At 45.2% G+C, this 15,995-nt stretch overlaps 1 protein-coding gene across 1 annotated transcript in view; it reads left to right on the forward strand.

The window, feature by feature from the left end:
* Positions 1 to 15,995, forward strand: part of JAGN1 (jagunal homolog 1) — a 79,233-nt gene that overhangs the window by 15,276 nt on the left and 47,962 nt on the right. Inside the window, exon 2 of the mRNA XM_069643261.1 lies at positions 11,121 to 11,223. Coding sequence (XP_069499362.1) covers positions 11,135 to 11,223 — 89 coding nt within the window. The 5' untranslated portion in view covers positions 11,121 to 11,134. The remainder of the gene's footprint in view (positions 1 to 11,120; positions 11,224 to 15,995) is intronic.

Here is a 15,995-nt window from a genome sequence, read left to right on the forward strand (position 1 = left end):
CATCTCTGAGGCCAGAAAACTAGCCCACAGGCTCCCAATAAAAGAAAGGATATTATTCAAAGCCCTGACATTGACCCACAAGTGCATCCACCTCACTGCACCTGCATACCTCTCACAAAGGATACACCCTGTCTCCTCCACCAGGCCAACCAGATCACCCTACACCAACATGCTCTCAGTGCCTCTAGTAAAAAAAGTAAAAGCGGGCGGATCCAGCTTCCCTTACCTTGCGCCCTCGCACTGGAATGCCCTACCACACACTATCCGTAGAGGCCTCCCTCACCACCTTCCGCAAAACGCTGAAGACTACCCTGTTCACTTAAGGCTAGACATACTAGCACGATTATCCCATGTATACCGTATCATATGTTCAAAAGCAATACTTGTAACAACAGTACGTCATCCTGCAACATTTACAATGTGTCAACATCCGCTATTTTACCTGTACCATGTAACTAAGTTCATTGCAAGTAACAGCGCCTCAATGCCCCTGGGCTGCTTGTGCGCTATATAAATGTAAATAAATAAATTCCAGATCTGATTCTTCAGAAACTGGCTCAACCACACAAGGCTGTACCTCACACTCTGCCTCAGCAGGAGGAGGAGTCACAGGTGTGACTTTGGACAATCTTGGGGATGTCCTGGTGGGTAGCACAGGGGTGCCGTCTGACTGTTTCCTGGAGGTCTTGGGTTTCCCCTTTGCCTCATTCTTCTTAGAAATATCAGTGAGCAACTCCTGTGGAGTGGGAGTGATGGTTTCCTCTATCATCTCCTCTGGAGGGCCTGTCAAGGTCCTCTCCCTTGCAGGCCTAGTGAGCTCCTGTCTCCTCTTACTGGGAGGCCTGGGGGTGCTTGACACAACTCCAAGAGTTTTTAGGGCATTACCCAACAGGACTCTCCCAGGCACTTCACACTGCACACTAACAGGTATTTTGACAGTCATATTACACTGGATGAGAGCTGGTAACTGGGGAAACATTTGCACAGGGCCTCCAGCTAACTTGGTGAGGCGTTTGGGTGCCTTAGCAACATCCTCCACCTTGAAAAATGATTAATTTACCACAGTTATGCTGGCTCCAGTGTCTCTGATGGCAGGGGTCTCCTGTCCTTTCACAAGAACACTATATTTATAATTCTCTTTTGTATTTTCTGGGATGGAATTATAGACATCTAAATTCTGTTGTTCCCACAAGCCCAGGGACACTAAAGAAACACTAGCTGTGACTCTCATAGGTTCATCAGTCAGTAGGTGAAAGTTTCCACTTGCCATAGGTGCTTCTTCCTCTGGGGAGAAGGCTAAGGAGACAGTGTGGATCCCTGAAGGTTTACCCTTGCATCTGGGATCCCATTTCACATGGTCCGTTGACCCACAAGCATAACATTTTCCAAATGTCTTGATGAATGGGGGTTTGTTCTGCCCTCAATCTGGTTTGGGTCCAGATGGTACACTAGCCTCCCCCAACTCCATCACAACATCAGATGCAACAGTGGTTAGCCTAGAGAAGGAATTGATTCCCTGTAAGACCCTGAATACCATGGTTATATTGAAACATTGCCAACCAATCCAAAATATCAAGCTTAACCTCATAAATGCCCACAATGTCTTTAGGCATACGGGGTCTTTTAGATCTGGATGACCTAGAAGACTTTGGGAGAGAAGCATTTTCAAGAGATTAACCTTTTAATTTCTAGTTCATGATTCAGCTCCATTTCTCTGAGCTTAAGTTCTTGATGCTTTTATTCAGTTTGAGCATTTAAACCTTTGAATTCCAATTCAAGTCTCATTTTCTCTAGAGCAATGAATTCAGGACTAGAGTATAGGACTTGTGGAGGTCCCAATGGACAAGGGTTGATGTTGCTGAGCAGGCAAGGGAGCAGTGAGGCCTGCATTAGGAGATATCTGCTTCTTCCAACTAGTCATTAACAGACACATTATCATCCTCAATACTTTCCACATTTGCTGGAGAGTCAGTATTTCACACCCACTCCGCAGACTTTGGTTCTTTAACAACTTTTCAATCAATTCAGACTTTTTTCCCTTTGGCAGAGAGGTTCCTTTCTCTACACATATTTTTTAGATACTCCACAGTGTAACTAAGGAGGGTCTCCTGACTGTAGCATTCCATATCGGACATGATGAATATTGCTTTTTAGTGATGTTAGCCTTGTGGTTAGTTGATCCAAGGTAATAGCAGCACTCTAAGTGTAACTACTAAACTTGATCCTCACTGCTGTACACCAGTGTTAGGCAGAATTATATGCAGTACCCTTTGGGAATACACACAATTAGGACTACAAGTGCCAGCACAAATTCACGTTTGCTACAAGCCCGTACTACGCAGTAAAGTGGTAGCAATGGCTGACCAGCCAGACTTATCTGAAGAGCAAGTGAGCAGTATCAAATAGTTACACAAAGGTCAGCTGTTACTATGATTCAAGCAAACACTGGCTCAAGGTTTCCAAGTTAAGGAATATACATTTATTTACTCATCAGTTGTGTAACATTTCACTAAAGTAAAGCTGTTAAAAAATCACACTCTTAATACACCACACCACTCCCAATAGCTTTCAGACAAGTTAAGCTCACAAAATGAAGTGGGAGCAAAATGGCACTCTGTTAACTTAAAAAGGGAGGGAAATACAATGTTAGGCAGACATGGAGCAGTACCAACAGGTAAGTAAGCAGGGCAATCTAGAAAGAGGAACGCCAGTGATAGGATCAAATCTAATAGGCTTAGGGCCAAAGTCAATAGGACAAAAGTCTTTTGCTCAAGATCACATGAGTTCTGGGCGAAGTTGGTCAGCAGAAAAGTTAGTTTAAAGAGAAGAGAAGGACAAGCCCTTGGATTGGAGAAAGGTTTCACACCCTTTCACTGCGGCTGATTGAAACTAACAACCGGATGTCGAACATTACCTTAAATGGAGAAGAAACTGTAGCTGAGGCGGACGTTCCTGGTAGTTCCTGCAGGCTCACGGTTCCTGAAGCGACTGTCGGACTGACACGAAGTAGGAAGACTGGAGGGTCTTGCACTACCCAAGGAAGAAACCAGCAGCAGAGCAAAGCAAGGAATAAAAGGTGCGCTCCTTAAAACCCAAGCAGGTTCTGACCTTCCTGGCTATCTGGCCCACTGTAGCTCTGTACAGCAAAATCGACCAGAGGAGGGAGTCCTGGCTTGCAGTTTGGGCGAACTGGTTGGTCCCACCAGCTCAGGGGTAGAAGATTCCTGGAGGATCCTCTGTCGTCCGAATTCTGAAGATTCGGACCTGCAGCAGGGCTTCACCGGGCGGTTCAGTCGTTGTAGGGTCCTCGTCGGTTCTTTCGATCTAGTGGCGACTCTGCCTTTCCAATCCCAGAGACCTGCGTTTTATGCAGTTTTCCCCCATTCTCACAGCCTGGCTGTCAATCACACACCAGGGTGGCTGTCCTGGCCGGACAGTCACCTAGCCAATCAAACAGGAGTGCGACTTGAGTTACCAAGGGAACCCATGGCAGGGGTCCTAAAACCCCTCCCTCGCATCCTGCCTACCCAGACTTTCAGGCGCCTAAAGGAGGGTTTCTGTACAGAAGCCCGCGAAAATACAGTGAACAAAGGAACTAAACCTGTTTTGGTGCGTAGAAACAAACACGAGAAAGACTTTTCCAAAAAATAAATGGCGACTAAACCCAGCCGGAACAATATTAAAAACAATATGGTCAAGCGGGATTAAGTTCGAGGCTACCAAGATAGCCTAAAACAATACCATTGTTATTTAAGATAACCGCGGTAGGAAAAATAGGGTAGTTACCACTGTCACCAGCCAAGTCTTAATGGAAAGGGAGCAAAACAATGCTCCAGGAAAAACAGACAAAAAAGGGATAGTATTAACCCTTTCCAATACTCCATGTAAAATGGGGTGTGCTGGGTCTGTGGTTTAAAGAGACTAAAGTTAATGGCAACTTTACATGTTTCTGGGAGACAGTAGTCAGTGCCAGAAAAATGGAGTCAGTGGGAAGTCTGAAAGACAACCCTGTGTCATTGCACTGAAGGTGCTGTGTAACACACATTTAAACAGATGATCCCTATGGAGTAGGTGAGGCTCCATAGCCCAAGATCCCACAAAAAGGTAGAACACACACTGCAAAACACATGTAAGAGTGGGAAAAGGGGCTCTCACTCTTACCAGTGTAAAAAAAACAAAAATCCTAGAAATCCAGAAAAGCTGCTGAGGGACTCACTAGGTAAGGGAAATTAGCCATATATGAGAATTTTCCCGAACAGTTGTCACTGTCGGGCCTGCTCTTACCGTCTTGCCCTCCCTCTTTTCCCCCATATACTCCTGCTGCCCATGTGCATGCACCAACAGGATACATGTTTGGCAAAGTTGACACTTTCCCCTTTTTGTTGTAGTTAGGATTTGAAGACTGAACAGGTTCTGCATTGTACCCCATCTTCTGGACTTGATTCAGATGTGTACCTATCAATTTCACTGAGAACAAAACTGAAAACAAACGGGATGGACAAAGGCCTCTATATCCCTAAGGAGTTTCCCTACCTAGGAAATTAAAACTAAAGATCAGTCTGTGTCAAGTCGTTAAACTTATAAACTGGCCTTGTGTACCAAAACATTCTAATTTGACACTCACACTAGAAAGAAACAACAAAAGGTGCGCAAATAAATGTTCTGGTCTATGTTTGGCAAAAGGTGTTCATCAGCAAAGTAAATAAACAAATCCAACAAACATTCCTTTTTCAAGGAGAAATCCTTGGATTCAAAGGGGGATTGCCTTCTCCTAGATATTTAGGCAGGATGCCAAAAAGTGTTTCTTTCAAACAATTTCTAGAGGCTGGCAAATGTTTCTCCTTTAAACAAGTTCTTTATACTCAGTTCAAAAAGTTTCTTATATAAACAATATGTTCCTTAACTTTCAGTTCTTCCTTGGCTCTGTTGAACTGGATTCACAGAAAAATCTTATTCAAACGATAAATGTCATACTACAGCTTTGAATGTGTCTCCGGTATATACTCGAGCCAGAAATCCTTTCATAGTCTCTTTAGATCCCTTGGTATACTCTCCTGCCAGGAATACTTTTTTAATGGAGTTTTTCAGATCCCCAGGTATACTCCTCTGCCAGAACTAGTCTGCATATTGAACTTTGCATTACCTTCCTCGTCTCAGTACTTGAGGCTTTATGGTAGGGTTTCTAACCCCATCATCGCAGCATTGATTAACGCCTCCTTCCGGTCTGGTCATGTCCCTCGTGGACTCAAAGAAGCCTTGGTTCGTCCGTTCCTTAAAAAACCCTCCTTGGATCCATCCATCCCAGGAAACTACAGGCCTATAACCACTGTCCCTTTCCTCTTAAAAATCTTGGACAAAGCAGCCTACCTGCAAGTTCAGAAATTCCATGAAGAGAACCATCTTCTTGGCATACGGCAATCAGGGTTCAGGCCTCGTCACGGTACGAAAACTGCCCTCCTTGACCTTAAAAACCAGATCGATGACCTCAGACGCAGGCAAACCAGTACTCCTTCTGCTCCTCGACCTCTCTGCTGCGTTTGACCTGGTGGATCATAAGACCCTTCGCCACCACCTCTCCACTGCAGCAAACATTTCAACCAATGCATGCAACTGGATAACCTCATTCTTGCAAGACAGAGCAATGAGGGTCTTCTCTGACTCCTCCTGTGCCAACCCTAGCACCATCAAATGCGGGGTTGCACAGGGCTCCTGTATTGCTCCTATTCTTACAACCTCTTCACAAGGCCACTATTCAAAATCCTGGACGCCCTGGGGATCTCATATAGGAACTATGCTGATGACACCCAGGTGCTCATCCCCCTCTGCGACGCTAACACCCTCAACTCTATCTATGCCACTATCCAATCCTGGATGGCAGAAATCTGGCTTTGTCTCAACAGCGAGAAAACCGAGCTTCTGCTAGTAGGCTCCCTTTCCACCCTGAGCAAACTAAACCAACCATACTCCTCCTTCACCATCGATGACATCCCCATCACTGTCTCACAATCAAGTAAAATGCTGGGTGTGTACCTAGAACCTAACATATCATGAACAGACAGGTCAACGCCATTGCGTCCACCTCTGCTTACCACTCCAAACTCATACAGTAAGACCCTTTTTGACACAACAAAATTGCCTTACCATTGCCGGGGCCATCATTGGATCCAGATTGGACTATTGTAACGCCCTCCTAGTAGGCACCTCAAGCAAAAATCTTGCTAAACTACTAATTGTTCAAAACAATGCACTCAGGGCCGCCACCGGACACTCTCGCTGGGATCACATCTCTGAGCTTAGAAGACAGGTCCACTGGCTACCAAAGAAAGGATCATGTTTAAAACCCTTGCCCTTACACGCGTGTCTTCATGACCAGGCCCCCCCTTACCTGGTCCAAAGGATCTCAAAACCCCCCTCCTCCAGGCCTACCAGAACTCCCTACTCCAACATGATTACTGTCCCCAGGACATGCAAAGCCCGTGCCGGCGGCACCAGTTTCCCAACACTGTCAGTCACCCACTGGAACGCCCTCCCCCCTAATATTAGGACTATTGATACCCATGCGGCTTTCCGCAAGGCCATCAAAACTAGTCTCTTTGTATGAACCGGCACAGTCCTAAATTCCACTACTGTACATGTTACCTGACAACGAGTTGCTCCCCCTGCTCTGTAGTCTGCAACTGCGCTCCATGCAATGTACCATGCTCTGTCTGTATGCACCCCTATACTATGCATTGTACCTTGATCTAAGTTTCTCTACCTGGGCGGGTTCAATGTAACCCTTAATCAAGCCGCCTTAAGCACTGTTTTAGCGCCTCGATGCCTGTGGGCTGTAGCGCGCTCTACAAATACAAAATAAATAATGATGTTGGTTAGGAGTTTCTCTTACACAAAATCTCATGTTTCTGATGTTTTTCTGTGTGTTGTTTGTATTGGAAGGATGAATGGAATTTTGTCCAAAATGATTTAAAGCAAGGATTTCCTGAGTTTTTACATTGGGGGAATTTGTATGTTGACTAGTCATTAAAAATGTAGGTATTATATAATGTCTCCTTCATTAGAAAGGGTAGAATCGGAGTTTCATCCGGTGGAGTCGCCATCTTCTCCCGACAGTCCTCTCCTACCTCATAATACCACACACAGGGCCAGAATCTGGTAGTTACTGTCCTTCCCTGGCCACCTGCTAGGAAATAGCGATGACTTCACAGGATTCATCACATAACGCCCCTCCTCACGATGAGCAGTGAAAGCAGATTCAGTAAGCCAACAAGAGTTTCCTGCAGTCATTACTTCCAGACACATTGCAGTGCACACAGAGAATCTCTTTGGTCTTATATCCACAACAGTCGACAGCAGCTATAGCGACTGCACTTTGTCACCACACCTCACTGCTTATTTACTTTAAGATGCACACAGCTCAAAGGGACTCCAAAGAATGCCCCCGTAATCACTGTGAGCTAAGCTCCTTGGCAGGTCACCCAAGGGAAGACAGAGTGAAGACAAGCACAACTTCCAAACAATACCTTATCTCAATCAGAGAAAGTGTGCGCACCCTTGGTGGATGAACGCTCATGCCAAATAGAGCTCCGTAAGCCCCCACCTCCTCTGGGGGCAGCGTGGCAGTCACCTCGGCCAGCAAGATACTTGTTACCCCACCGACAGTCCTTGCTCTCTTGCTACCTTCGCCGTTGGTCTGCTGCTACAGCGCTCTCTCACACTCAATGTGAGCTGCACATGGGAACCGTCTGCCAGGGAAAGCTGTGCAACAATCGTCAAGCCGCACCAAGATTCTGATACGCTTGGCCGCTTCTGACAATCCGTAGCTAACTTCAGTCTTAGCAAAGATATGTTGGAGACACTGTGCCAACCAGTATCGAATGGCTGAAGGACCATTCAAGATCCAGGAGGAGTGTTTGTTGGTAAAGGTGATAGGGGTGGACTGTTTTCAGTGGGTAAGTGGTAAGGTAAAGGTGGGTATAGAGGAGATGGATGGGCTGCTTTCAGCGATAAGTGATAGGTGAACTCAAAGTAGGAAATTGGCTTACCAAGAGGTCAAGTGCAAAGGTTAAACCGTAGAGGGCCAAGGATGGAGCATTGTGGAGCTCCTACAAGGAGATGAGTGAGGTCAGAGGTATTCATTACCCATGTCGTGGAATGTGATCGGGCTGACTGGTAGGGTGCAATCCAAGCTACTGCAGTCACTTGGATACTGAGCCGAGAGGGTTATGAGGTCGATCATGTCGAAGTTCTTACTGGGAAGAGGAGGAAATCCACAAAACAATGTTGAAGTTAGGTTTGCGTAATGCTGTGTACTAGCTCCTCGTTCCCCATTGGTAGCGCCTAGTCACTGGGTAATGCTGGATACTCGGAAAATGCTTTTAGCTCCTTCCCTGGATTTCACACAAACAGAAGACGCAGTATTTTTCACAAAGACGTTCATCTAATGCTGGCCTGCTTCTGGATATGAAGGCACCTTTGCACGGAGCATCACCCTGTGGAGTTCCTTATTTATGTAGGTAGTTTGTGTAGTGCTACATGTCACCTCGTGGCTGCTGTAAAGCACATGCCAGCCCTGTGCTTGGCATCAAGATAGATTTTGGGCCTCATTGATATGTCACCCTAAGTCAGCGAGTGGGTACATTCCGTTGCATGGAGGAGTGAGTGGCAGAATGTTTCCTGAACCTGTGATCTTGGTCTCATCTTTGATGGGGCAGAATATTTGCATCGTTTCTCTTGCATGCAAAAACTTTGTGAACATCGAGATGGCCACGTGACAGAACCTGATAATGTGTAACCTACTATATGAAGCTAGTATAGCAGCCCAACATGTCCCAGAAATGTGCATACATTAGGATAGCACCTCAAAGCAAGGTGGATCATGTCAAAATGTGACCTGTCTTTACATTGCTTAACATATGTATGTCTGCTTTTGCATCACTTCAAATGTAATGGTACATAATTAAAACACTATAAAATGAACCAAATATGCAAACCGATTGGATAGGGAAATGGGAACCAGAGGAGAATAAGTGGGTGTGATCTCTCGGTCTAAAAAAACTCTGTTGCAAAGTACCCATCTGGCTACTGATGTACAGACACAGTTCCTACAAATCTAGCATACAGGGACATAACTTGACCACACGACACAGGTAGTATATCACAGATAATATGTTAGTGTGGATGTTCGAAGGAGTGGGGAGGGCACCAAGGACAGACCAGTGCACTAGGGGGGAGATAAAAAGAGGCTAAAAACACCAGGGAACATATTGTGACAAATACCCTTTCACGCTTACACACCTCACTCCCCTGTTCATCAACCTCTCGTCTTACAGAACCGAATCAGTTTGCCCCTTCCCTTCCCATGCACAACCAGTGAGTATTTTTTGTTTATACTAGCAAAAAGTAACTGTTCTCCAAACGGGTTCATTAAACAGACATGACAACATTCCTCAATTGTTGAAAATCAATGATCCTGTAGGTCGATGTTCCGATTCGCTTATCGCTTTATGTGCTTTGCACCCTGAAGTAAATTGCACTGAGTGGGTGCGTGTGGCTGGCTGACATATCCCAGAGCAGATGTTGGGGTGGAGGCAAGAGTTAGTGTGCTGCTGCGTTTTGGGACCTCCTGTGCTCTCTCCCCTCCAGTGACTTTACCCTGGCGTGGTGCAGTTCGTTGTGGTGCATTGCCGTTCAACTATCTCGGCAATCGTGCATTCTGGGGTCTTGAAACGTGGTTTTCCAGGTCCCATAGTGACCTCTAGTTTTGTTTGTTGTGTCGAAGCGCGCTTTCTACGACCACTTTGATATTTTATTTCAGGCAACCATCTCATGTGTCAAGGTGCTGAAATCCTGGGTAAGAGGTGGGGTGTCCAAATGTCATGTAGCCAGTAATGTCCGGAGGGTCCTAACGGCTAACTAGGCAAAATTTGGTGCAGATTGGTGAAACTGTGGAATTGTACAAGGAACAACGCTTTGCCAAGCCAGAAACAAATGTTGATATTAATATAGATCTAGCTATCACTTCAGATTATAGTCACTGCTTTATTTTGCTACATAAGTAGACCAAGATATAAAGTGATTTGCCAGGACTACACGCTTTGGTGATGAAAGGAAGCTGTGATTGGAATTTCGCGTCTCCTGTTTCTGGAACCGCATTTCTTTCTAAATCGGTTTCACACATACGTACAATAACATGTACCTTTTATACACAGTCTTGACTATGCCACTCTTGGCTCAGCTTGATGGTCACAGAATGAACATTCTGGACTCTGACATGGGGGACACCACATAGACTGGACAAAAACCTCCATACGTCAGGATTTCCTGAGTGCCCACTCGTGCCCCTCATGCATCCAATTCTCCAAATCGGTCTGGGAAATACCCCCCAATAATATTTATCAGGCATCAAAATGTGCACTTGTCGCTATCCATTATTGACTCTTGGCAAGTAAGACATTGTGTGCCTCCAGTATGTGAATAATTGGGGTGGAGGGGGCTGTGAAAGCGGGTAAGTGGCTTCTTAGGCCTGGCTACTAGCTTGCAATTTCACATTTTTATCAATGCCCCTAAAACCTATCCACCGCCTCATTTTTGCAGAAATATGTTTCACCGAAAAGGAGGCCTGTAATCATAAAGCATTTGTCTGCTGCTACAGGCCTGTGTCCTTTTTGTTTGTAGCATCTGCTTCCAGGTATTCCTTCCTTCCGCCCGCTCCTTTCCCTTCCACATTCAGACTAAGGTATGGATACACCTGTTGATGGCCTAGTAGGCCACTCCATGGACAACCCCTGGTGTTCCGAACTATTATGGTGGTGATTTGACAGTACAAAATCTTATTAACATATGATCCTTTATACTTGTCCTCTAGATGTGCCTTTTATTCTCTTTGATACGATACAGAGTATAAGTGCTGATTCGGCTCCCTTAGAATCCATTCAGTAGATGGTGTGTAGAACTTCAAATGTGAGTTTTTATGCCCTTCCTTGTACTTCTTGTCCGAGAAGATGAGGCTCAATAAAGTCAGCGCTGTTGTGTTGACATGCGGCTGTTATTGGCTGTAGCATTTCCTTATAATGCGCTTTTCCTCTGTTCATGCAGTTTTCTCATAGCCTTTATTATTCTAGTCCTGTCGTAGGTTATGGCGTCCCGCGCAGGCCCTCGGGCGACTGGAACTGATGGCAGCGATTATCAGCACCGCGAACGAGTAGCGTCTCATTATCAGATGAGGTAAAGTATTGTGTTCTGTCTGTTCTTAAATGCCTGTTGTCCAATTCTGTGCTAGTAGATGTGAGAATAAATGGACTCATCTCTTATCCCCCAATTCCTTTGGCTTATGCGATTGTCCTGTTGGGGATGAGCACAGATGCAGGATGCAATGCTTACACACCTGTAGAAGGTGTGTGTATGATTGGTGATTGTTAGGCAAGAATTGATTTAGTAACCATGTGGGAGTCTACACCTGCCTTGTCCTCCTCTTGGTATTGGTGACCCACCTATTGGTAGAGTGAATGAGCATCCAGACGTATCTCAAGAGGGGTAGCTGAGTATCCAGATAACACTTGCACTCAAGGTATTCTAAAACATGTATTTAACGGTCAGTTTTAAATATGTTCAACAATAAAAATACACTTCAAAATACTTTCTCAGAATAAAGTCAAGCAAGTAGATGATCTTTAGAGATGCTCGTACACACTTCCTACACCCTAAGGTGACTTCACTAACTAGGACAGTAATGGCATTTATATATCACTTTTGTACTTGGTAGAATTCTGAGGTTAATGCAAGGAAAAAGGTTAACAGGTTCTCGGAGCATGTGAGCACTTTTAAATCCCCCAATTAAGTCTAGATTAAACTTTTCCCAGCAATACAATGTACCCCTATGAGGGACAGTAGGAACCAAGGTCAATGGGTTAGAAGAGTCTGCAGGGAGCCAGGATAGCCAAAGTCAGTTTGAACAATGTTTATGGAGCTGAGGCACTTCTTTAGAGATAGCACAAAAGTATTGCACAAAGTTAGAGAGTTTGTAGAAAATCACTGTTACTCCACAAGCTGTTAGGCTTGTGATGGGTGGAGCTGAGATCGGCTCTGCAAAAAGCAGTTACTGCAAGTCTCAAGTGAGATAATGCAAGCTACAGACAAAAGAGGCGAGTACCCCTTAGTCAGCACAGTACCTTAGGTTTGAAGAGGAGGATCCAGCTGGCTTCTGTTCTGGTTACAGGGATGCAGATTCTGGTTTCATGGACCGCAGTCGTGGGCACAAGAGGGAGGAAGACTCCTCCACTGCAGTTCGCAGGTTGGGAGCAGCTATGGGCTCTTTTAAATCCAGCGGCACTTCGCGGTTTCAGCTACTAGCAAATGGCACCACCGCAGATCTTGGACACTTCTTCACTCCTGAGTCCAGCACTCTGGTGAGGTGACTCAAGCTTTGGTCACCCTGCTTCAGGAGGGTCCTCAGGAACTTCCTGGAGCTTGGGTCCGTCTTAAAGATGATGCACTCGACTACAGATTTCTCCACCCCTGGTACTCTGTTCCAGCAGCAGCAAAGAAGTACAGCCATTTGGTCCCACCAACCCATGGGAAGAAGTTGTCCGTTCCGGGGCTTCTGTAGTCGATTCAGAATTGCTGCTTCAGCACAGCAGCAGGGCTTCACCGGGCAGTTCAACGGTCCAGGAGGATGCAGCAAGCTTCTCTTTACGATTCCTTCGTCGGATGTTTTGGTTGACTCTGCCTTCAGTCCAAGAAACCTGGCCTGTTTATGCAGGTTTCTCCCATCAATGCACAGTCTAGCTGTCGCTCAAACAGCAGGGTGGCTGTCCTGCAAGGACAACCAGCCAGCCAATCGGCACTGGGTGCATTCAGATAACCAAGGAGTCTGAGGACAGGGAGTTTTGGGCACCTCCCTCACTTCCTACCCTGCCAGACACAGTGGAGCCAGAGGCTGGTTTGTGTACTGAAACCTGCCAAAGGCTAAATGAACAAAAGGGTTAAACCTGGGTTGGCGCACAGATTAAAACCCCAAAAAGACCTCACAAACAAGAAATGGTGAAAAAAGAAGACCAGGGCTATTTTAACACAATGGTCACCGATGGGTGCTATACTGCAGCAGAGGATTCAGCCTGCGGTTAATAATGCACAATGGTAGGAAAATTAAACCACTGCCACCAGCCATTAAATGTAGTGAGGGTAACATAAACAATTTTACAAGAGAAAGTAGGAAAAGGGGTTACTAAGTAAGCACCCAGCACTCCACATAAGATGGGGTGTGCTGGACCTACATAGGAAAAAGGAAAGTAAAGTCCATTTCACTTTACTACTCTTGGGAACAGTAGTTCATCCAAGTGAAGCTATTTAAACCTTCTGAGAAATCCCAAGGACTTCTCTGTGACACTGCACTGAAGGGGGTCTCTATGGTTGACGGGAATTAGCACTGAAATGAGAATTCTCCCTAACTGTGATTAGATCTTCCATGCTAAAGATGCAGTGGTCTCATTTCTGCTGAGTACAGTATGTTGCATGGGTCTCCAGCAAAGAGTGTCATTTCATCCAAGCACATGTCCACGCTCTAGAGAGCTACCCTTCCAAGCTTGCAATTCACCTAAAATGTATTGTGGCCAGTTAACTGACTACCAAGATTCCTGTGCATCAACCAAAGCAACCTGCAGTCTAGAGAACTGCAGTAAACAAAAAATCGAAAGCATGACTTCTCTTGCTGCAAACCCATAATTTGGAACAACCAGCTAAGCTGCCCCAGTCATGCTTTCTCCATCCTACACTTCAGGAAAGAACTGTAACCCGCATTTGTCAGACAGTACCTCACCAAGACCCTTGTAGTAACCCCAATTGTATATTTATTATTCTCGTTCTTATCAAGCCATTGCTTTGTACCAAGGTTTACACTTCATGAGTCCCTTCAGGTAGCCCACGGATTCTCAGTGCGTGGCAAGTGGGGAGGTCCAAGGACTCGTGGCTCTTTGTGAGTACTGCAATATCTTCATACTATTCAGTGAAAGAACTGTAGTGAGTAGATAGCAGGCCGCTTGGATAATGGGTGCAGCTGCTTAACCTGCGATATATCCCATGTGCGCAGGAGAATGTTTTAATGGTATCCCTTATTGAGCGTTCCAGAGACAGACCGCAACAAAGTAATCTAAAGCATCTGCACTAGCCATTGGCTAGTGATATTCGACTATTGGCTAGTAAGTAATGGTGTGCTTGTATATGTATAGAATTGCGGTGGCGCATGACTTTTTTTTTATGACTGGCCAGTAGCTTGCAACCCTGACTTGCCTCCTTATGACTGTCAAGGTTCTGGTAGGGTGGGGCTTTGCATAGTCTCAGACAGGGGTCTCTCTAAATAGGTCGCCGATATGATCCGATGAAAATGAATATGTCTACAAAGGCAGCTGATCATTTCCTTCGAGCGTTGCCTATATCGCTCAATACTAAATTGCCCAAAATGTGGGTGTGGTTTAAATCTACGTCGGACCGCCTATGTGCTCTGACTCGTCAATATCCCTAGTAACGTGGGAGCTTCCGTTTCTCCACAAGAAACTTTTTTGCTTACGTTGAGGCTCTTTGAAAGCAGGCACCTTTTGACTTCAGAACTATTTGACATGTTCTATCACTCTAAGCATTTTTTTATTGTCTTTACAAGGCTCCATTGTTCGAGAGGTTGGCTGCCTTTAGAACAAAGATGGACTTTGGGACACCATATCCTTAACTTAGCATCCGTGGTGCCTGGAGACCCCATTTGACCTTGGTGTCTGAAACTTAGCAGTCACGTGTATCAGACCCTATCACAGGGACGTCATGTCAGCAAAATGCCAGATGTAGCAGAAGTGACATCACACGACCCTTGACCTCTGACATCACAGAATGTGATCCACCCTGAAGTGACATCACAGGAAGCGATGGAACCCGACCTTGCATCCCATGACAAACCAGGAAGGGGCATTGCATAGCATTGTTTCTAAGTACCTTCGAAAAATATGGTTACGATATCACTGTAAAGTGATATACATTTATACAAGAATGCATCACCATATGTCTCATTAATATCAGCGCGTATAGGCCCATTTAATCAAATTACTGTCGATGCAAGCAGACGTCCAAGGCCAAACGATAATGATGTGTTATTATGTAGCGCTTCATATAGAACAAAGATATATCGCACCAATTTATCATCCTCAGCAGGATGAAAGGCTGAGTTGACCTTGCCGGGAGTCGAACCTGCAGTTCACACACACATTGCAGTTCACACACACATTGCAACACTGATCGCTCAACCCACTGAGCTATCTTACCAGCTGCAGCTATAAAAAATCCAGCCACTCCAGAAACAAAGAGCCATATGCTGCTGGCCACAGCCCAGGAGCCTTCGTTTAATTTTTGTAAAGAAAAGAATAAAACATTATTTTAAAATTGTTTTTTTAGGGGTAGCAAGGGAGTCCTAAATGACGTCCCTGCCCTATCCTTTACACGAAGATCGCTTTACCTTTTCTTTTCACAAACAAACCAGATCTAGCTATATTTTGAGTCATCTATAGTGTGACTATTCCCTTTCTGTCACAATGTGTGTACTATACTGCCCTTCTCCTGAGATTGGTAAACTTGGCTCCTGAGCTACGTTTTCCACTAGGAGAGTCAAGTTGATTTCTGACAAACCCTAAACACAGGGTCACAGAAGATTGTTCCTTAGAGTCCCCTACGTACAGATTCTTCACCTCCTCACCTTCATCACAAAGCTCAATTGAAAGAAAAGCTGGCCTACACCAACTGGATTGACCTGCTCGCCATATTGTCCTGTCTTGTGGAATAATTCTGAAAGCTATAATGGCGAACCTGCACAGCACAATATTTAAATCTTCGCTGTAGTAATTTTAAATAGTTGATTTCCCTTTTTCATTTGCAATTTATTTTAACACTTTATTTTAAACACAACAGACCGACATAAAATCGACATAAGACAGGCCTGACTGATGAACAATGTAAGGTGAGCG

This window comes from Ambystoma mexicanum, chromosome 2p (assembly GCF_040938575.1).
Source record: "Ambystoma mexicanum isolate Mex_15411 chromosome 2p, UKY_AmexF1_1, whole genome shotgun sequence".
Classification (NCBI taxonomy): domain Eukaryota; kingdom Metazoa; phylum Chordata; class Amphibia; order Caudata; family Ambystomatidae; genus Ambystoma; species Ambystoma mexicanum.